Below are 22,627 nucleotides of genomic sequence, written 5' to 3' on the forward strand. Positions count from 1 at the left end.
GGTTTATGCATGAACGTTATTTATTGGTTGAAAAATAAGAAAGGACGTTTACTATTGGTCTATATAAAAATGTCCTCCACCTTATCCATGGGTTAGCGGTAGATGGAACCTTTTCAGCATTCAACTCACATTCATGTACGTGGATAACTTTGTACAGTCAACACCATTCAACTGAGAAACACATTTTCAAATAATCTGTTTTCTTCACTCTACAGAATCCCGTAGAATTACATACAGAGAATTATACGTTTCTTTGTTTAATTTAACGTGTTGACTGTCATACATGAACAAGGTTTTGTTATTCTAGAATTGCTGTAGGCTGAGGTATTTGAGGCCGGTGTTGATATTTTCAAGGTGCAATCTTGTACTTTGAGAGCACTGCGCATGCGTGGTACAGGTAACAGGTGGAAATGGAGGGGAATGATTGTTGGCAAGTACACCAGAGGTCAGTCAGTGAGTGGATGTCAGTGAGGTGGGTTGTATTTCGTTGTAACACGGATATCGTAATTAAAATGTGTTGTTTTTTGATTTAATTAATGACGTGGATAACGGTGATTATATAAAAGACTGTTAAAGGATAACTGGTGCTTATTGTAGTTAGTGTTATTTTATATATTGATATAAAGTCTACATTCTTGAATACTTTTATTCAAGTGTGAGCCACTCCTGAGTGACTGGTGGTTACTGTTTGTGGTATGAGATATGGAATCGAATTTAAACAAAACCGCAACTAGCATCTCCTAGGAACATTTTACCGTTGAATCGGTTGTTATACTTCACAGACAATCGCCTGGGAGATTGTGTGTGAATTTTTGAGAAAGTAAAATGTGCGTGAAAGTGTTACTGTGACAAAAATAATTCATAAATACAAAGTTACAACCCAACGATTGGGGAAAAGCAGATTACAGTCTTGTAGTTAGCAGAAGAGAAATTATATACATACAGACAGATAATAAAAATGGCGTCTCCCAGAGGGGAACCGGATTCTACGCCCATTTGCCGGTGCCGTGTCTTGTATCTCGGTTCAGCAGTTCCCCACGTGACCAAAGATGGCCTCCAAGGTATCCAAGAACCTCTGCGTGAGCTATACCCCGAGCAAGGGGCCCTCGGAGCACGGGGGATCGACTCTTGGCTTAGTGTATGGAGTAACGGCTTACTGCTTGAAAATGTTGATGAGAATCATAAAAAAGTAACAAGATTCTTCCCAATAGACACTTTGCATTACTGTGCGGCCGTCAGATACGTCTTGGTACCCGAGAAAACGTCATCAGGCACCTCCCAACCCGCAACACCAAGATTTCTCCCATTGGATTCCCCTTTTGCCCGAAGTCCAAACCCAAGCCATCCGCCCTTATTTGCCGCCATCTTACGCCGGACGACAGGTATCAAGGTGTTGGAATGCCATGCCTTTATCTGCAAAAGGGAAATGGCTGCAAACGCGCTTGTGAGATGTTGTTTCCATGCTTATGCTGATTCATCATATGCCCGGCACATCGATGGGGGCAGCACTAGTGTTTATGGCACCCTCAGGAGCCACAACGCTGGATCACAGCCAATTCTCGCTACAAGCAGCATCGAAAAAGTAGAAGGTTGGCGCCGTATGTCGCCATCGGGAGGTCCTGCCACTAGTGGAAGCACCTTGACGCTAAACAGCCAAATCCAACCGGGACCATCAACACAGAATCAAAATGGAACTCTCACATCAAACGCCACTACGACCGTATCAACTGGGGACGATATATCTATCTACAATGGGGATGAAAATCACAAAGTATGGGCTGGGTCTAGCACCAGCGCCATGGCGGATCGGGAGGAAATGTATGGTAACTACAGTGGCAGCACCATAAGAAGTGCCCGTTCAGGCCGACCGAGGCAGATGGTCACCCCTGTGGCATCTCCACCACCACCCCCGCCAACAAAAGAAGACAGCAAAAGCAAGAAAGCGAATAAAGAACGCGCAAGAAGGAAGAAAATGATGGGTGGTAGTAGAGAAGAGTTATACCCTCTGATGAATGGATCTTTGATGAGAGGCACTTCTTCACATGCCATGGTCAATGGTGGAGGAATGAGGTCTTCCAGTTCTTTGAGTGGGACTCTAATGAAAGGAGGCACTGTCCCACATCAGCACCACTATTCAAACAACACTATAATGAGACCATCGTCAGCCCATCCCATTCCAATGAACGGGTATCATCCTCATCCTGGCACAATTCTGGTAGTCCAGCACCCCGCTACAACCCTGCCACATCCTCGACATATGAAGAAGTCCTCCGGTACCTTCTCACATCGTCCAACAAAGCCTGCCATAGTCATCCCTAGCCGACCCATCATGCAAGCACCTATTGTGCCTATAGGACCTCATCAAGGACCTGTAATGCCAGTCGTAACATCGATTCCACCAGCAACCGGAAAGAAATCGAAACATCACCACCACACACCAGTTGCTATAGAGGAACCAATCTACATGCCGTCTGCACGACCCCTGAGCCCTGTTGCGTCATTTCAACCAGGGCATTTCCCGCACGAGGCGTATCTCATGCAACAGTATGCTAATGCGACTATGGACACAAAGCACAAGAAGAAATCAAGTAAGGGTGATGGAAAGTCTGGTAGTAAAAGGAGTGCTCCTGTTGTTAATGGAGACGGTGCTGATTCGTCAACCCCACCACCAATGATAGTGGTCGAGGAGTCGCCATTCAATACCGGGATATACAGGAAAAAAGGGCACCTAAACGAAAGGGCCTTTTCGTATTCAATTCGTCAGGAACATAGATCGAGGTCATACGGATCCCTGGCGAACCTCAAGTTCGCGACACCAATACCGAACGGCGGAGGACCATCAGAGACTGCGAATAAAGAGGATGTGAAGAAGGAGCGTGAAATAATGCAGATGATGCATGATCTGGAGTTGTCTGGGGACGAGCTCGAGCGGTCAGAGGTGCCTGCGGCTGTGTACGAGAGCAGGAGGGCTGCGGCAGTGACACCAGTATCCGGGCCCCGCCGGTAGACGGCGCCATTGTGCAGGTATGTTCCAGCCTAAAGGCACAGTTACTTAAAATGGCCGACGAACACAGTTCCGCGTCAATGCTTCTTTAGTTATTTAACCCATTGCCATATTTTGACAGCTGATGAGGGGGGAAGAGCAGCTTATTCGGGTGGTACTAACTGATTTAAAGGCTGTCGAACATGATCGGGAGGAAGATGAAATAATGCAATTACGGAATGATAATTTGTACCGTGAATGCACAGTAGTTTTGAGACATACATTTTAAATCGTGCAAATTAATTCCCTATACAGGTATTTTGGTCACAGATAATTCGTTAATACACTAACACAAAAATGTAAAGTTGGCCCTCACTCACCCATGGAGCTGAGCCCTTCTTGAGAAGCCGCAAGTTCTGCAGCTACTCAAGAACTTTCCAGCATTTTATGGAACCCGAAGGTTCATTACCGTGTTCACAAGACCCCTCCACTGACCTCTACCCCGAGCCAGATAGATCCAGTCCATACAATCTCATCCTATCTCTCTTTAATATTGCCCACCAACCTACGCCTTGGTCTTCCTAGTACTCTCTTTCCTTCTGGCTTTCCCACCAATATCCCATATGCGTTTCTCTTCTCCCTCATTCGTGCCACATGCCCTGGCCATCAAAGATGACCCCGCGTTAAATTAATTAACCACCACGACATGAAGACGTAAGGGAACTGGAGGTATAGCTCCACCATTCATGACCTTGGCACCAGATGGAAATGAGTGATCATCCTCACGCCACAGCCGTCTTACCCCCTGGGAAGCAGCTCCTATTAGTCATTGAATAGGAGGCTGAATGGGTCCCAGAGCAGGTCTGGACATTGTGAAGAAGAGAAAAATAAACTTTCCTTACCAGGAATCGAATCCCGTTCAACCAGCACTTAGCCTGTCGCTATACCGACCGAGCTACCACGGCTCCTAATATACTGATTTAGCAGATATTCATTTTCTTTCAGTAAAAGCAAAAAGATAAAATGCACTTTTAGAATCATGACTCTCCAGATGGTCCCTTGGTTCGGCCCTACGGTCGCGTCAGCTCTGCACAAATTACTCGGTTCTTCTGAGTCGGAAGAGACCAGACAGTTTAATCTGCAGATGCCGTAGTAGCTCTGTAGTTAGTAGAGGAAGGAGGCCAGGGAGGAAAACATAACTGAAATTGAAGTGTAAGGCATGATCTCGCCACCTCCGTGGGTAGCCCTGCTGTTCCGTTCCAAGGAAACTTAATGTTGTTCCATCCCTTTCATCCACAGAATAACTACAGAAAGTCTGTCTGTAGGCGTTCCCATAATCTTGTCCCATGTATCTTGACTGATGATTTCGAGCAGTTGCAGTCCCATAAAAGTACTCCCGTCTGAACCGAGTCTTGGGTTTGATTCTCAGTAAGAACAAATTTTCTTTACCACCGTGTCCAGCCCACTAATTCTTTTATCCAGTCGGAACTATAAGCTATTTTCCTGGGATTAATCGGACGCAGCGTGAAGCTTCTCTATCTCCAGTGCCTCATACGTCCTCATGGCGTGACATATAGGTACAACTAAAAATATCAACAATACAGATAAAGTTTTGTGGCTGAATTATTAATTTATTCTTTAGTAATTTCCTACGCAATGGGTGCGGCGGGCTCCTTCCTCGGGGATAAAGCGGCCGGGGCGTGAAGTTCACAACTCACCTTCAACTATTGCCAAGGTCAAGAAAACGTGGATCTATACATCCACTCCCCCATACGTCTTCATGGCATAGTGCTTAATTAGTTAAGTACAGGAACAACTTTAACTTTAGCTTATTTCAACATATTCTTGGTGTAGAAGTTAAGTGTATACTGAGATAAGAGGGTTATCTTATATTCTGAGGATATGTGGATTTGAAAGGAGACGGAAGTGTCCTGATTCAGAGTGGCAACTCTTGATTTGCTTTAAAAGATGATGAAACTACGAAAGAATAGCGCGATGGAGATTCGTACACTATTCTCGCATACAAGTATAGAATTTTAATGCTATATTAACCTCTTCAGTTCTTTATTTGGGAAGTGCCACTGGTTGAGACATGTTAGCTCAGTATGAGAAGTGACGGGCGTGGATCGCAGTGGCGTCATCCCTAGATCTGAGAGTGAGAACCTCTCGAATTCAACTCAGTTTCGCTCTGTTTGGTTCTTAAAATGTTCTTACAAACGGTGAGAGTTGATGGTACTTATTTAATTTCTGTTCAAACATTTAAAATTTTAAGCTAATTAATTACTCGTGTATGTTAAATGAACTATGTAAAATGCATTACACACACTTTCTCGTATAATTTTCACATGTAAACAAAGGAAAATCACTTTACACCTTTATTGTTGGTGAGTTCTGAACCGGGGTACATCAGTTTCCCATTCTGAGAGCAGCAGGAAGTTCGCCCCCGCCCCCTCCCCCCAACACCTGAAGCCCGTCTCTCATTCCCACCTAGTGCAGGCCTACCAGAAATACTGACCCACACATACCATCCGAGTGAGACCCTCGGGCAGAGGGACAAATTATTCTATGGTTGCTTTTAGGTCCACAGTAGAAGTCGGGGTAGCTCAGTCGGTATAGGTATGGCCTACGGGCCAGACGGCGGCGATTTGATTCCCGGTAAGGTAAAGTTATCCGTGTGCTTAACAAATTAAGGACACCCACACGAAGACGTATGGGGAAGTGGATGTATAGATCCACGCTTTCTTGGCCTCGGCAGTAGTTAGAGGTGAGTGGTCAGCTTCACGGACCGGCCGCTTTACCTCGAGGAAAAAATCCCCGGTACCCATTGAATAGGAGGCTGGGTGGACCCCAGAGCCGGTCTGGACGACGTGGAGAAAATTCTACACCCTACCAGGACTCGAACTTCGACCCCTCGGTCGTCCAGCCCATAGCCAATCGCTATACTGACTACGCTATCCCCACTCCTGTTTGATTCCCGGTAGGGGAAAGAACTTTTCTCTCCCGCAGGATGCCCGGATCAGATCTGGGGCCCACCTAGCCCCTTAAAAATAGGTACCGGAAGCTGTTTCTTTTGAGGTAAAGCGGCAGGGGCATTTCGATCTGCTGAGGTTAAGAAGGCTGGATCTCTAACTCCACTCCCCCATAAGTCTTCATTAAGTAAGCCCAAGGATAACTTTGCCGGTGACGGTAGCCGAGCGGTCTAAGGCATGTAATGTCTTCGCTCGCTCGGAAGCCGGGATACGAGGCATGGATGTTTGGTGTGTGTGTGTGTTTATTCTGTGTTTGTGCTGCCCTGTGTTTAGGTACAGGCATTGCGACGAGCTTAACACTCATACAGTGAGTCCTACCGTCTAAAAAATGATAAATGAAACTGAGAAATCAGCCCCATGCTCCAAAGTGAGAGCAAGAGGAAGAAAAAAAGGAATAGCTTTATCTCCATGTTGCTGTTTTCGTCTGTACAGAACCAAGACAAGAATTTCATATTAAAATACAAACTTTTAGCATCAACATTAAGTAAAGTCAGCGTGACTCCTGTCCGAAGAGCTACGTCAGTAGTGACGATGGGAAATGAAAAGCAAAAAGGGATTATGTTTATAACACGTTTCATGAAAATCCCTTCATGCCTTCGAACGTAATTAGCAGGACGTACAAACAGTAGTGGTGATACTTTCAGCTTCTTGTTATTTATAAATTAGGGAACCTAGTGTAAAATTATAACAGATCTAACACTATAATGTAAGCCAGCCATCGGCAGTTAATATTAATTTGTACGCATTTTCTTGGGTGATTAGTCCCTGATGATGGAGAAAGAAATTTTCCGAAACACTTGAGTTCCACTCCACAGTGACACAGATGATTGTCCGATTATCCTTGGTGATGATGGCAGAAACAATACCCGAAGCGCTCATCCAAGAAGTTGGATACAAATCAGTTTTAACCGCAGATGTCTGGGACTTCTCAATTATTGTTATAATTTTGGGGCACGCGGTAGCGTAGTTGGTTGAGGCTCTATGCTAAAAACCAGAAGGTAGCGGTTTCGAGTCCCGATGAGGTGGATATTTTTCAACTGACCTAATCCCTCCAGCCAGCCGCACTATGGCCCTAGGGTCGACTCAGCCTCTAACAGAAATGAGTACCAGGAATTTTCCTTCGGTAGGGGGGGGGGGCTGTGCGTAAGGCTGACAATCTTACCGCCATCTGTGAGTCGACTGTCTAGAAAATATGGGAGCCTCGAAGTCTCACAACCCTATCGGCCTCCACGGCCTGTTACAGGGATAGCTTTACACTTTCACCTATATTGTTATAGTTTTAGCTCAAGCAAAATTGTAGAATAATTGTTAATATCGTCCAGTGAGAATCAGTTTGTAGATATTTACTGCCTCTATATGTTCTTGTCGTCAGCTGTCTATCTTCAGAAGGCATAAGTTCATGTTCAACAAAGTTCGTATTACACACTTAGAAGTTTTTATCAGCGATAGTTATAAAGAGTTCTCTCTCCTGGGATATAACACTGTGAGGTCCGTTGGAAGACAAAAGACGCTGCTTGGCTTATTCTTCGATGCTTAAGATGGATTCGACATGTTCCTGCGAAAATTCTTTGGACTTTCAACGGATTACAAGTCAGTATATCCCAGAAGACAGAACTCTTCATACTGCCTCTGGGTTCCAACCCACTCCGTGCTTTTCATTTCCCACCATCAATAATATTGTCACGTGTTCATGGGGCGTGACTAACAATAACGGGATTTGGATTGAATAATTGCATTTATTACTCACTTCTTTACAATCACTCGTAATCACAATAAATTACAATAACTCACAATAAATGTCTGCCTATGACTCGCTCCATACTGACTGAACTACGACTGACTCCTAATTTATGATTGACTTCATTCTCAAAGTCAAACTCAAAGTTCAGTCGGCCAGTCTGTCTTGGAATAAAACACTCATCCGGGGCTTAAGACCAGGGGCAATTTACTGCCAGACAGTTGCAGCCTTGTTGATGAACGGCCTCTTAAATAGCGTATCGGTATCCAAGGAAATATTTGTTCATCACTCGTATCCATGGAAATGTGTTCAGTACAGAGTTAGTTTCCAAGAATCAATCTCTACGGAAAAGTGTTTGTCTAGTCGTTTCCTAGCAATGGGCCTACATGTCACAATATTAACACCGATCACAATAGTCGAGCTGTCTAAGATATGAAATATCTTCGCCCACTCAAACACTGGGATTATGGGTTCGGATCCCACTCAAGAGATGCATGTCTGTCTGCGTTAATTCTGTCTGTACTCTCCTTTGTAGGCAGCAGCCTTGAGAAAGGGAAATCCCCCGTCCAAGAAATCCTACCGTCTATAACATTCATGATTTCAGAATTAATTCCGAGTGGGAAGAGTGCAGACAGCCTAGCCAGTCAATGTAAGAAAAATAATATTAACATATATCTTTCAGATAGAGTGGCAATGATGCCATTTATGTTGGCAATAAAAGTTTGTGTTTTAATATGACACTCTTGTCGAAGTTATATGCAGACAAAAAGAGCAACATTGAGATAAAGGTGAAGTTATTCCTGGGGAACTGTTTAATCACCATGCCATTAAGACGTGAGGAAGTGGAGGTATAGCTCCACCATTCTTAACCTCAGCACTAGGTGGAGGTGAGTGGTCAGCTTCATGCCTCTACCACTTCACCCAAAGTACCCATTGCATAGAAGTCTATGTGGGCCTCAGTGCCGGCCTGGATGGTATGGAGAAGACAAGAATATCTTGCCCCTACCGGGAATCGAAGCCCAAGTCCATATTCGTCCAGTCGATAGCTTAGTTATGATAACGACTGAGCTATCCCGGCTCCTCGTGTACACGGAAAGAAATGTTAAATACGCCGAGTAAGCCATGTTAGAAGCACAGAGTTTTAGGAGGTCACAGATAGCCTTGAAGGCTGAAAATGCTTTTAAACAAGACAAACATCTTGCAAGAAGAGGAACAGCTGTATCCACCTGTACTAATAATCGTGTCTGCGTGCCCTCAATTCACTGCGCCTCACATAGAAATCGTACAGCAACCAGTAGAACGTGGTAGTAAAGGCAGACGTGAGTAGGGATGCTCAGTAGCTCACTGTACCGATATGGCTTTGATTCCATCTCATTGCAACATATGTCCATAGAGCCTGAATCCACGAGCTTAACAGATTGAAATTAGAAAAGAAACTTACTTAATCCGTTCCTCTTATACCTTACGGCGTTGACTATTCTTTTCATTTTGATCATTTTACAGACGGTAGAACTCCTTGAACGAGTGACCAGCCGGTCGCAAGGCCTCTACCTAAATACAGGACAACACAAACACAGAATAAACACATACACATACCAAACATCCATGCCTTGTGTGGGAGTCCAACCCACGATCCCGGCTTCCGAGCGAGCGAAGACAGTATATGCCTTAGACCGCTCTGCTACCGTGACCGGCAGTGTATAAGAATAATATATAAGAATTCAGTTCGTACCTCACAGGAAACATCCGAAAGCACGATCCCGGCTTCCGAGCAAGCGAAGACAGTTCATGCCTTAGACCGCTCAGCTGCCGTGAAAGGCGAAAAGAAAAGCTGTTATCACAAATCCAACTGCAAAATAAGAGTACAGCCAAGTCTCCTACGCTGATATACTTAAGACCGAAAGCTCAGTTATATATGAGTGCTGTTCAGATTGCTACCTTCTTCATGCAGGTTTCTTGCTTGGCTTAATATTCCACCCTGAAGATGAAAGCGCAATGGTTCTCCAGAATATCAGATGAATTTCAACGGACTATGCGGCGTTATATCCAAGTAGACAAAACTCTTGAATTTTGACCTAAGTTTACGAAGATAGAAAAAAAAATTGGTAAACCTCTGAGGAAGAATATTAAACAACGCTGTATTAACTGAAGAGATTATATAGCGTTGAGGGGGTAATAATACTAGATATGCCTCCTGTACAATGAATTAGAAAATGCTTTTTCCTGATTAATCCTTTAAAGACTAATTTACTCTAAATAATATATTAAATTCAGTTCATACTTCACAGGAGACACATTGCGTCTCCGCTACAGAGACACAATCGTTCCTTGTTGTGATAACCACACGAAACACAAATATTTGTACATTCTTTGCGCATAAGGCAGAGTGTTAAAGCAGGTGGTATATACAGTGACCACTGGGATTTCAAGGTTACAAATTCAATAATCTGTCATGACTGAGAAACCCAAAAATATCGATGTCTACGGCTGATTTCTTGACAGAGATTTATAACTGGTCTCTCACGCGGTAGCGTAGTTGGTTGAGGCACTATGCTACAAGCCGGAAGGTCGCGGGATCGAATCCCGATGAGGTGGATTTTTTTTAAATTGACCTAACCCTTCCAGCCGCACCATAGCCCTGGGGTCGAATCAGCCTTTAACAGAAATGAGTACCACGGATATTACTGGGGGTAAAACGCGGCCGGCGCGTAAGGCTGACAACCTTACCGCCATCTCTGAACATCTCACAACATCATGGGCCTCCACGGCCCGTTACAGGGATAGTTTTACTTGACTTTACTCTCTCGAAAGCAAATCAGAGGCATTAACTCTCGAACATCCTGTCTGGCGTCATGTTCACTCTGCTAACTGAAGTATCATGAAAGAAAATTTGTCTTTGGTAATTTTATACACAATCTCTGCATACCATCACATGTTTATGTTAAGAGGAAGTTTCAACACAGACAGTTAGTCAATGGACAAAAGGAAAAATAGAAACATTTTTGTTTCAGAGCGCATATAAGTGACGCCAAAAGCTTTTCTCTGATCTCGCTTCCCAAATTTAGAACTTATGTATCGAGCATGCTATGAAATTAGTCTGGCAACTACTTTTTTTTTTCTTGAGGTGGGGCCATTAACTGGCCTATTGTACCAGCACCGGATGATAGGTTATGTGTCTGGAACAGTCAGAGGAATCAGAATTGGCAAGGGAAACCGAAGTACTAGCAGAAAACCTACCTCAGTGCCACTTTGTACACCACAAATACCATATGACCTAACCTAACATAATTTAAATTGACTGCTGATAACCTTCGTTGGATGTTACTTGTAGCCTTGTCATACAGTTAATGTTACACCAGTTCTCTGTTTTGTTCCTCAAGTAACTGAAGTTTTATGTTACATTTATAGATGAGGTGCACTAACAAGCCGGAAGGTCGCGTTTGTTCGATTCTCGATAAGGCCATTGGATTTTTCAGTTGACCTAATCCTTCCAGCCACACTATGGTCCTGGGGTCAACTCAGTCTCTAATAGAAATGAGTACCTGAAATCTTCTTGGGGGGGGTAAAGGGCGGCCGAGGCGTAAGGCTGACTTCACCACCATCTGTGAGCCGATTGGCTAGAAAATGTGGGAGCCTAGACGCCTCACAACCCTATGGACCTCCACGGCCTGTTACAAGAATAGCTTTACTTTTACTGAGATAATACTTACGATTTATTTGTCTTTCTTCTAAGGCATTTGAGCAAAGAGTTTCTAATGGAATCTGTCCTCCATGGCAAAAGAGAAAATCAACAAAAAGCAGTAGAATCTTATGTTCAATAACATAGGTTCCATCTTGTTTTCTAATTAATTATCTCTGGTCTATTAACTACTGTCCATGTAGAAAATATTTCACATGAAGTTATAGATTTTACTGTAATAATTTATACAACCATTATTTATGGAACGAATCCTTATTACAGAATAATATTAAGCTTTAATTTATCGCGTTGATCTACATAACACCAATAAGTCTCCATTTCCCTGTTCCTTTTCAATCAAATGACTTGCAAAATTATGTCATATTGAGAAAAAAGGAAAGAGAAATAAATTCCTCAAGTGAAATGACTTGTTCTGCAGTCAGAACTTCGCGTTCTTCTTGTGCATATGTGCATCTGTAACGATGAAGAATGCGGTGGCCTCCTAAAATGCCCAGTCATAAGCAACTATGGGTTCTTTTGCCGATCACGTCAAAGATAAAGGGTCTAGCAAATCTTAGATACAAGTACACCTACAGATGAACCGTTAATAACTTCAAGGCCTTGCATAATTATCACCTTCAAGCATTTAGAAAGCATTATACAATTGAGTGACTGATGACAAATATTTGATCTTTGAGACTGTGCAAACTGTAACAGTCCAGAGCGTTAGTTTGTGGAAAGTAACCACATAACGTTCAAATCTCGCTAAAAATGACAGCAAATGACTACATATCGATACCTTTTTTTTTAATTCGCGAATGAAATTATGAAGGCCAAATCATAACATAAAGATGGCTAGTAGAGCCTTTGAAAATTTGACAAATTTCAGATATTTGAGAACGACAGTAAGAGGAGAATTAATTCGGGTACTGCCTGCCACCGTTCCGTTCAGAACATTTTGTCTTCTCGTCTGCCGTCTAGAAACGTAAAAACTGCAACACACAAACCTATAATTTTGCCTGTAGTTTTGAATGGGTGTAAAACTTGGTCGCTGACACTAAGAGAGGAACGTAGATAGAGGGTGTTTGAGGACAGGGTTTTGTGGAGAATATTAGGAATGAAGAGGGCGAATTAATAGGAAGATGGAGTAAACTGAACGGTCAAGTCAAGGAGGATGAGAAGTGTAGGGCATGTTGACTGCATTGGTGAAGAGGAATGCAAAAGGGATTTTGATGGGAAGGCCAGAAGAATGGAGACTACTAGGAAGACATAGACGTAGGTGGCAGGATAATACTAAAATGGTTCGTTGAGAAATATGATAGGGTGATATGGGCTGGATTCATCTGGCTTAGGATAGGGACCAATGGCGGACTCTTGTGAACACAGTAATGACCTTCGTGTCCTATATAATTTTGTACAATTCTTGTGGAACTGAGCAACTGGTGGCTTTTCAAGAAAGGCTCAGCTCCTTGGAGTTACTTATGAGAACTTGTCATAATACAACAGATTTCATCCTTTTCTTTCCTTAGTATTGTCTATGGTAACTCGCGGACACATCTATAAGTCCTAATGATTACCAATAACAGAGATCGAATCATGCAGAAGGAGAAGCATTCAGACTTACACCCTTACTATATATACCTGAGTTCAATGTACAATATTTGTTGTGTAGCGAAGGCATAAATAATGTAATCTTACACTTGTTGATTAATATAGGCTCTTTAGTTATAGGGCTGTAACTGGACTTACTGTTTTGGTAGTAATTTGTTGCTTAGTGACGAGAAATATTTGGCAAAGTTATTTTTCAATCGAGATGACATGAAACTAGATGCTGTCACCGCACTAAATATTAAACCTACTTATCCTGGTATGTGACACAATGCAGGTTTATATATGTTAAAATCAGTCCTGCCCTGAAAATGGAGGCCGCAGGTTCCTCTAAAATACTGGCAACCATTTGGTAACTTACATGGCGTCATATCCCAGAAGATCACAGCCTTAATGATGATGATGATGATGATGATGATGATGATGATGTGAANCTATGGGCCTTCACGGCCTGTTACATGGACAGCTTTACTTTTTACTTTTACCTCAGTCACTACTGGATATAAGTTGAAAGACCGGGGTTCGGTTTCCAGAAAGAACATGATTCTCCTCTTCAACACCGCGTGAAGCCCGGCTCTAGGGCCCCGTCAGCCTCATATTCAATTGGTACTGGAAGCACTTTCCTTGAGGTAAAGCAGCCAGAGCGTGAAGCTGACAATCCAACTCCATTTATTAATGAATTTAATTATTCCTGGAGGTTTGCCCCATTACGTGCGCAACAGAAAGAAGAGTTTAACCTGTGACTCGAATCTTGTGCTTACTGAAATTTTACAGACTTCCGGTTTCAGATAAACTCTGGCACAAATAAACAGCAGTCATTAGTGCTAATTATAAAAGCAGTAGAATTTACATTGTGCTACAAAGCGAAATTCCTGACTCTGGACTCGGAGCCAAGGTTGTGTGATAACCTGCTGGGCAGCACACAGTATGGCTTCCTTCACGAAATGCTAGGATAGTACTTTACGATAGGCCCTCCTACCCCCGCCACACTTCCCATCGCATAACCACAATCAATTTTCAATTCGGCGCTACATAAAACATACAGCTAAGAAAGAGGAGTTACAAAACCAAGAAGTTATAGGAAGTCAGTCAGTGCCATAGCTTAGACGGTTATTAGCTGGTTTCCCATCGCCGGCGCTTGGGTTCGATCCCATGTCGGATAATATGAGATTTCTGGTGGACAAAAGAGCATTGGGGTGGGTTTTGTCCGATTGTTTCTGTTTCCCCTGCTGATTCTCATTCTACCAATTGCTTCAAATTGATTAATAGTCTATAATTAGACCCTGTTTTTCTTCCTCTTCGTTCTCACTTTGGAGCATAGAGCTGATTTCTCAGTTTCATGATCATTTTACAGACGGTAGGACTCCTTGGACGGGTGATCAGCTCGTCGCAAGGCCTCTACTTAAACCCAGCACAACACAAACACACCAAATATCCATGTCTTGTGTGGGATTCGAACCTACGATCCCGTCTTCGGAGGGAGAGAAGACAGTATATGCCTTAGACCGCTCGACTACCGTGCCCGGTATTAGACCCTATATACCATCGTTATTGACAGCGCCTTTTAAATATATAACTTAAAAAAAAGAAGAAAATGGTTTTGCTGGTCTGACCTATCACACGTCTTATGGGATAGCAGATGAATATGAAACACTAGCGGAATGATCTGTAACTTAAGAAAGTCGAAGTACTCGGTGAGAAATCTGCCATAATGCTACATCATGCACTCCTCTGCAACTGATTTCAGCGGCGAAGAGCCAGTTTCTAACCATCTAAGTAGTGTACTCGTAGCACGGAGGGGACTATAATGACGTTATCACTGGTGACTGTACCACTGGACTTGAAACGTAGAAAGTATTCTTATCTCAGATTGTGGAATCCAAAAGACAGGAAATACGGCTGAATTCAGACTAAACACTAATGGCCATTTCTTGTACATTCCTTCGACAACATACAGCGAAATTCTAGGTCACTAGAATAAAACATGTTAAAGATAAAAAGCACAGAATTAGAACTGACAGAATTTTTCAGTGTCAGTGGCCGCGATGCGTTTCGGATAAATCCAAAACATTGTCTTTAACGATTACTTTACTGAGACTCAGTTGCTCCCCTACATCAGAATGTAATGTGATTTTAAAACCATTTGCTAAGAGCGAAGGGTGTTTGAGAACAAGGTGTTGAGGAGAATATTTGGACCAAAGAGAGATGAAGTGACAGGAGGTTGGAGGAAACTGCATGATAAGGAGCTTCATAACTTATATTCTTCTCCAAGTATAATTAGAATGATCAAGTCAAGGAGGATGAGAAGGGCAGGGTATGTAGCACGAATGGGAGAAAAGAGGAATGCATATAGGATATTGGTGGGAAAGCCAGAAGGAAAGAGACCACAGGGAAGACCAAGGCGTAGATGGGTGGACAACATTAGAATGGATCTTACAGAGATAGGATGGGATGGTATGGATTGGATAGATCTGGCTCAGGATAGGGACCAGTGGAGGGCTCTTGTGAACACGGTAATGAACCTTCGGGTTCCACAAAATGCTGGGAAATTCTTGAGTAGCTGCTGAATTGGCGGCTCCTCCAGAGGGACTCAGTTCCATGAGTAAGTAAGTAAGAGCGAAATTTGTGTAAACGCAGCTGTCAGTTTTCTTCACAACATTAAAGGATTGTTCGTAGTAGCTACGTACTAATTACAGACCGAAAACGGACTCCTTTCTATTAGAACACTTTCTCATGTTAAATTTAATAGTTGGGTTCAGTTACCTGAGAATTTTTCAGTTCTCAAAGAAGAAACAAAATATATTGTCATGTATAAGGGGAGGGGTACGCGTGACGAAATAACGGGCTCTAGATCGGATGATTGGATTTACTGACACTTCAGTTACAAGTTCTCTTAATAACACTCAATTATATCGCTATCGCTGCTATTCCATCCTTACAATGAAATCTTAATGATGCTGGTTAATATTCCGATAACACAGTGCGCAAACAGGTCACTGCACCATCTGGTTGCATTAATATTAACTCTGACGATACCTGGATCTGAACACAATAATCTCTTTCTCTCTTTTTTCATAAAAACGTCCGTTAAAGAGTTGTTTGAAGCCGGCATTTTGTATCATTTTCAGTACTGGATGGTATGTTTGGCTTGTGAATGCGTAGAGTGGAGCCCCTAGCGGTACATCATTCGATAAACAGCGACACGTTTCGAAATACATGTGTCATCACCAGGCTGTTACCTTCATGTTATGTCACCACTTTACTTGCTACGGGCCAATATCGCCACCATATACCATCACAAATGCACTCTGTGAACTAAATGTTCGCAGCAAATCGTATATTCCCTAATCCATAGTTAAACATCAGCAATAATAATAATAATAATAATAATAACAATAATACACTATACAATTTAACATATCTCTCTCTTATCTTGCTCCCACTTTTGGAGCACAGGGCTGATTTCTCAGTTTCATGTTCATTTTACAGACGGTAGAACTCCTTGGACGAGTGATCACCCCGTCGGAAGGCCTCTACCTAAACACAGGGCAACACAAACACAGAATAAACACATACACACACTAAACATCCATGTCCTGAGTGGGATTCGGACCCACGATCCCGGCTTCCCAGCGAGCGAAGACAGTACATGCCTTAGACCGCTCTGCTACCGTGACCGGCAGTGTATAAGAATAATATATAAGAATTCAGTTCGTACCTCACAGGAAACATCCGAACCCACGATCCCGGCTTCCGAGCGAGCGAAGACAGTTCATACCTTAGACCGCTCGGCTACCGTGACCGACGATTTAACACATTCGACCGCAAAATTAATTCTTGAGGAGTGTAGCAGGCTACACAAGGAAGGACCAAATAAGAAATATTAAAATTAAAGAACTGAATATTGACATGACGCATGAAAGCCGCAATACTTCATTGCTAGTCAAAGGCTCGCTAACACACGTTGTGGCGCTGTGTAGATCTTGTGTGAACCGACCTTTCGGAGGAACGTATCGCGTCCATCTTCAGGGTAGAAAAATCCGCAAGCGAGTGAACCAGCGTGAGCAGGTGGCTGCAGACTGCCTCCAGTCGATTATGTTGCCACGTGATTAAGTGCATAGACGGGGTTTGGACTGGTAACTGGGTTTATTGAATTCTTACAGAACGGAGCTACAAATGACCATAGCGCTAACGCTACTTCACATACTCTGCAGTTCACTACAGCGAGTACGAAGATTTCTCAGCCTGCTGTACCTTCACCGGTTGTCGCCTGGTAACGATTTCAACGCCGTAACTTTCTTAGCTTCCGTTTTAACGTCCTTACTGGCCGGCGTCTGTCTCAACTCACACATTTCTCCAACTAACTCCCAGGCTGGCGGCCAACTTACACCAACCTTCTACTCATCTCACAGCTTTCTGAAGATTCTATCGTAATCGCAGCTGCTCTTCGTTACATAGATCGGCACGGCTCGCACAGAAAACACCTCTCCCAACAGTTCTTCTATTGTTGCGTTAAGTAGCTATCGCAAGGACCGCGTAGAGAATATCGTTTTCCATTTACTCCATTGTTGCGTGTTATAAATGTGCTGCCTGGCATCGGGCGATTTTCCGAACCGTTCCCTAACAAGTGCTGTCTCTACCGGCTTCAGAGTGTTTGCCTTGAGCAAATATGCCACATTATATATACATAATATACCTGTTGATGGCCTTGACCAATTATTGCAGCAGGAGGCTCAAATACAAAATTATGAACAGTCATCTGTGTCATTAGCTGGTAACTAATTCCTTCGTATTATGGTCTCCGTATGACTGTTGCACCCGATCCTGAATATAATTGTATTAAATGGGAGTATAAATGGTGCAATGAGTGCTTAAAGAAACCTAAAATACAAGTGCCCTCAGAAATATCTGCCCCAGTGAAACGTTGCCCACAACAAAAGCCCACACAGCCATCAGACTGAACCGTGACATCGGTGGAGAGGGGGCGGCGATCAGACGCCCGAGCCATGGCACGGCCGAGAGAGACTCGCGTGAAACGAATCGAATTAAGGCTTCCAAGCAACCAGCACGGCTTGTCAGTACGAACAAAAAGTGCAGCCGAAAGACTGCAAGACTGCAATGTCACGTTTACGTAACTGTCGCCGTACCGTGACTATCCCCGGGGGATGAAATCACCGTCAATGATGCTGATGACGAAGGTGGCTTCTGCAGCAGTTTACGCTACTACAAACACTGTGCCCCAGAACAATGGCCGACTCCAGCGCGGAAGTGCACAGCAGACGTTCGGGGGTCAGGATGGCCATCTGGTAGACTTGGCAGTTTGACCACGGTTATCCATTGTCTGGGCTTATATATATATATACATATATATTATTATATTATATTAGGGTATGTAGATCAGTTGCTAGGCAACGACCGCGACATAAGCAGCTACACAATAGGCGTTAAAAGGCAATGGCCTTAACGGATTCGTAACACACAACATCAGAGTAACCAAGAAGCACTGTTTTCTACGCGATCCGTGCGATAGCTATGTGAGACAACAGAAGAACTATTGGAAGAGGTGTTTTCAATGTGGTCCGTGCCGAGGCTGTATAACGAAGAGCAGCTGCGACTACGAGAGAGATTTTATATGGCAGTTAGAAGAGTAGGAGTTAGTTGTGAGACAGTAGCCGGCCAGTAAAGACGTGAACACGGAAGCTGAGGAAGTTAAGGGGTTGGAAGCCGTTACCAGGTGAAAGCCGGTGAAGATACAGCAGACTGAGAAAACTTCGTACGTATTGTAGTGAACTGCAGCTTGTGTGAATTAGCTATAGCGCTATTGTTAATTGTAGTTACGATCTGAAAGTGGTCAATAAATCAAATTTCCAATCAAAATCCTGTCTATAGTCACCCATACACGTGACAATATATATATATATATATACACACACACACACACACATATTTTTGACTGAGTGCTTTGATGTGGAGGTAACTAACGGTCTACGCCTTTATACGGAAGGAGCTCGGTTCGATTCTAGGTCAAGACACCGAAAATCCTGACTGAGATATTTCTGCTGTCTTTTTCAACCTACCCATGCAAACTCCGGGACAGTAGTCTGCTTCGATTAGGCCTGGGCAGCTTCTTTCCAAATCCTTTCCAATGATATAAGCCTATAGTCTGAGATACTGAGAGTATTGTAAAATAAACAACAAAACACTTCCGGGATTTAGCTTTGCTCCCTTCTTCAGGTGGTTGGTTCTCATTATTTTCACAAATTCCTAATTAATAAGTCTAGTATATTCAACAATGAAAGAGACTACTTGGGAGTTCTAGCCGTACATGAAAAGATAATATTAAAGTGGATCTTTAATAAATAAGATGTGAGGGTGTAGGCTGGATTTAGCAGGCTTAGAGCAGGGTGAAGTGGCAGGCTATTATGAATATGGCAATGAACTTTTAGGTTCCTTCGGAGGGGGAGGAATTTGAACAGCATCTCAAGGACTCAGCTCTCTGGTTAGAGAATTATAAGAGCGGTAGGGACGGAATGCGGAACCGTGGGAACACTAATGCACTAACACCCAGTCACCTAAACACAGGAGTAAAATAATTCCTGTATTACATATGCACTACTGCATAATGAGGAGCTCCATAACTTGTACTCCAAGTATAATTAGAATGATCAAGTCAAGGAGGATATGGTGGTAAGGGCATGTAGCACGAATGGGGGAGACCAGGAATGCGTATAGAATATTGGTGAAAAAGCCAGAAGGAGAAAAGACAACTAGTAAGACCAAAACATAGGTGGATGGACAATATTAATATGGATCTTAGAGACATAGGATGGGGTGGTATGGATTGGATTGATCTGGCTCAGGATAGGGACCAGTGGAGATTTCTTGTGAACACGGTAATGAACCTTCGGGATCTATAAAATGCTGGGAAATTCTAGAGTAGCTGCAGAATTGGCGGCTCCTCCAGAAGGGCTCAGCTCCATGAGTAAGTAAGTAAGTAAGTAAGTAGGCCGCGCTATAGTTTAAGCGGTTAGTCGCTAGCTTCCCACCGCGGCGGCCCGGGTTCGATCCAGGGTCTGGTCAAGTGGGATTTGTGGTGGACAAAGTGGCGCTGGGGCAGGTTTTCTCCGAGTACTTCGGTTTCCCCTGCCAATCTTCATTCCACCAATTGCTCCACAATCACCCTCACCTATCATCTGGGGCTGGTACAATAGGCCAGAAGTGGCCGCAGTACAAGGGACTTAGTCCCACCCCACTAGCAATAAAATAATAAAAAAGTAAATATTACATATGCACTAGACGGTATTAAACATAGGCAAATTGTACTGTAATGAAGCATTAATTTTCACAAAATTTTCGAGAATCACTATCCGTTTATTACCAACATAAATATGATGCAATTTGTATTCGGTACGTACCGGCATTGAAGTGTTGGTGGGATTATCAGTTACTCTGAACGAGGTTTGCATTATTTTTCTGAGCTTCTTAATTGCAACAGGGTTGGTATTAAATTAACGGCCGTGGGGATCCGTTGCGCTGAACACGCGACACTCTCTATCCGCAAAAGTTGGCACTAACTTCCTTGACAAGCGGCGGTCGCTCGGTCGGTATAGTTCGCTTGCGGACTCAAGCCACACAGTTTAAGTTTAGCAGGGATGGTATTAAGTCTTCTGACATGTACAGTCAATATAAGAAGAAACTTTAAGTTGTTATAGTATTGCCATTCATTTAAACCTCTATAGCATAGTGAATATAGCGAGTGGTTACGGGCTGTACGGCCGAGGGGTCGAGCTCAAGTCCCGGTAGGTTCAAGAATTCCCTTTTCTCCACGTCGTCCAGACCGGCTCTGGAGTCCACTCAGCTTCCTGTCCGATTGGTAAGGAGGATTTTTTTCGAGGGGATAAAGCGGCCGGGGTGTAAAACTTACCGTTCACCTCCAACTAGTGCCGAGGTCAAGAAAATTTGGATTTATACAGCCACTCCCCCATACTTTTTCATGGCGTAGTGCTTAATTAGTTAAGAACAGGGAAAAATTTAGCTTTACCATACTTCTAAAATCCACTGGTTCTGTATATACCACGTACTTTAACACACCAAAACTTTGTATTTTTGTGTTTCGTATAGTTCTTACAACAAAACGCATTTTTTATATCCTGGACAGCATTATCCGGTTGGTCTTCGTCGCAGAGACGTAATATGTTACCTGTGAGGTACGAACCGTATTTTTATATATTTAGAATAAATTCAATCTTTAAATGGTCACCTGTTGACTTTCCGGTGTTGGTTTCGTAATTAAGTGAGCGCTGAGTTCGTTGTTTAATTGCCTGTAGGACATCACCCAACTGAAAGCCTGAAGCAAATATAAGTTCATCAAATTCTGTTCAGTATCTGCGCAGGGTTTTCATTTCATTGGTCTTGCTGTGATTTTGAAATTTCTCGTCACAATCCAATAATTCAGAACGTCCCATTTAATTAATTCCTAATGTTACTTAGCGTCTGTATCAGGTCTACAACAGATTCTCAAATGCCAAATTTATATTCAGGCATTTGCGTATCAGCAGTAGACGCATGTTCTAGTGATTCAATGATAATACGTACCAGGGAATAACATCTACAGCTACATATATTATCTTATTGTTAAAGAAAAATTGTTCGCAATTTCTTTGAAGAGTGACGTACTCATTTACGTAACGCATCACCTTGACGGACACCTACTGAATGCCAAATTTGATTTATGCTTATCCTTTCTGTCAACAGTCTTTAAGAAAAATCTCAATAAAATTACACATCCATACGAGACTAATTCTTAGCCAATAATTTCTAAGATTCATTCATATATGCAACAAACATAGCAAGGCCGCGCCATAGCTCAAGCGGTTAGTCGCTGGCTCCCTACCGCGGCGGCCCGGGTTCGATCCCGGGGTCTGGTCAAGTGGGATTTGTGGTGGACAAAGTGACGCTGGGACAGGTTTTCTCCGAGTACTTCGGTTTCCCCTGCCAATCTTCATTCCACCAATTGCTCCACAAACACCCTCACCTATCATCTGGGGCTGGTACAATACGCCAGAAGTGGCCGCAGTACAAGGGACTTAGTCCCACCCCACTAGCAATAAAAAGAAAAGTCCTATCAAATGCGTACTGTGGTCCATCCCGGGGAACAAAGCGGGCGAGGCGTGAAACTGACTACTCACCTAAATCTGAGTATCCAGGTTTTTCTGTTTGCCGTTACTCTGATAGGGCCCATGTACAGGTTTTCTAGATGCTGAAGTTTGACATTAGAACTGGTAGGACAGCCAGCCAAACCAAAAGAACAGAGGGCACATATAGAACTCCGTGGCTTTAGTCCGCAAGCGAACTATACCGACCGAGTGACAGCCGCTTGTCGGCGAAGTTAATGCCAACTTTAGCGGGTAGATGGTGTCGCGTGATCAGAGCAACAAATCGCCACGGCCGATAATATCAGGTTTTCTAGACCGGAGGCACATATAGAAAGTCACTAGTAAATATCCACCCCAACCGGATCAAAATTGAAATCCAGATGATGAAGCAGACTCAAACCGTGATTGTCTTAGACCGCGCTACCAATGCGATCA

General features: G+C 43.3%; 1 protein-coding gene across 1 annotated transcript in view; it reads left to right on the forward strand.

Moving 5' to 3' along the window:
* The first annotated feature begins 463 nt into the window (after nucleotides 1-463).
* Nucleotides 464-22,627, forward strand: part of LOC111863813 — a 102,874-nt gene continuing 80,710 nt past the window's right edge. Inside the window, exon 1 of the mRNA XM_023850527.2 lies at nucleotides 464-3,024. Coding sequence (XP_023706295.1) covers nucleotides 959-3,007 — 2,049 coding nt within the window. The 5' untranslated portion in view covers nucleotides 464-958 and the 3' untranslated portion in view covers nucleotides 3,008-3,024. The remainder of the gene's footprint in view (nucleotides 3,025-22,627) is intronic.

This window comes from Cryptotermes secundus, unplaced genomic scaffold, assembly GCF_002891405.2.
Source record: "Cryptotermes secundus unplaced genomic scaffold, Csec_1.0 scaffold1085, whole genome shotgun sequence".
In the NCBI taxonomy this organism is placed as follows: Eukaryota; Metazoa; Arthropoda; class Insecta; order Blattodea; family Kalotermitidae; genus Cryptotermes; species Cryptotermes secundus.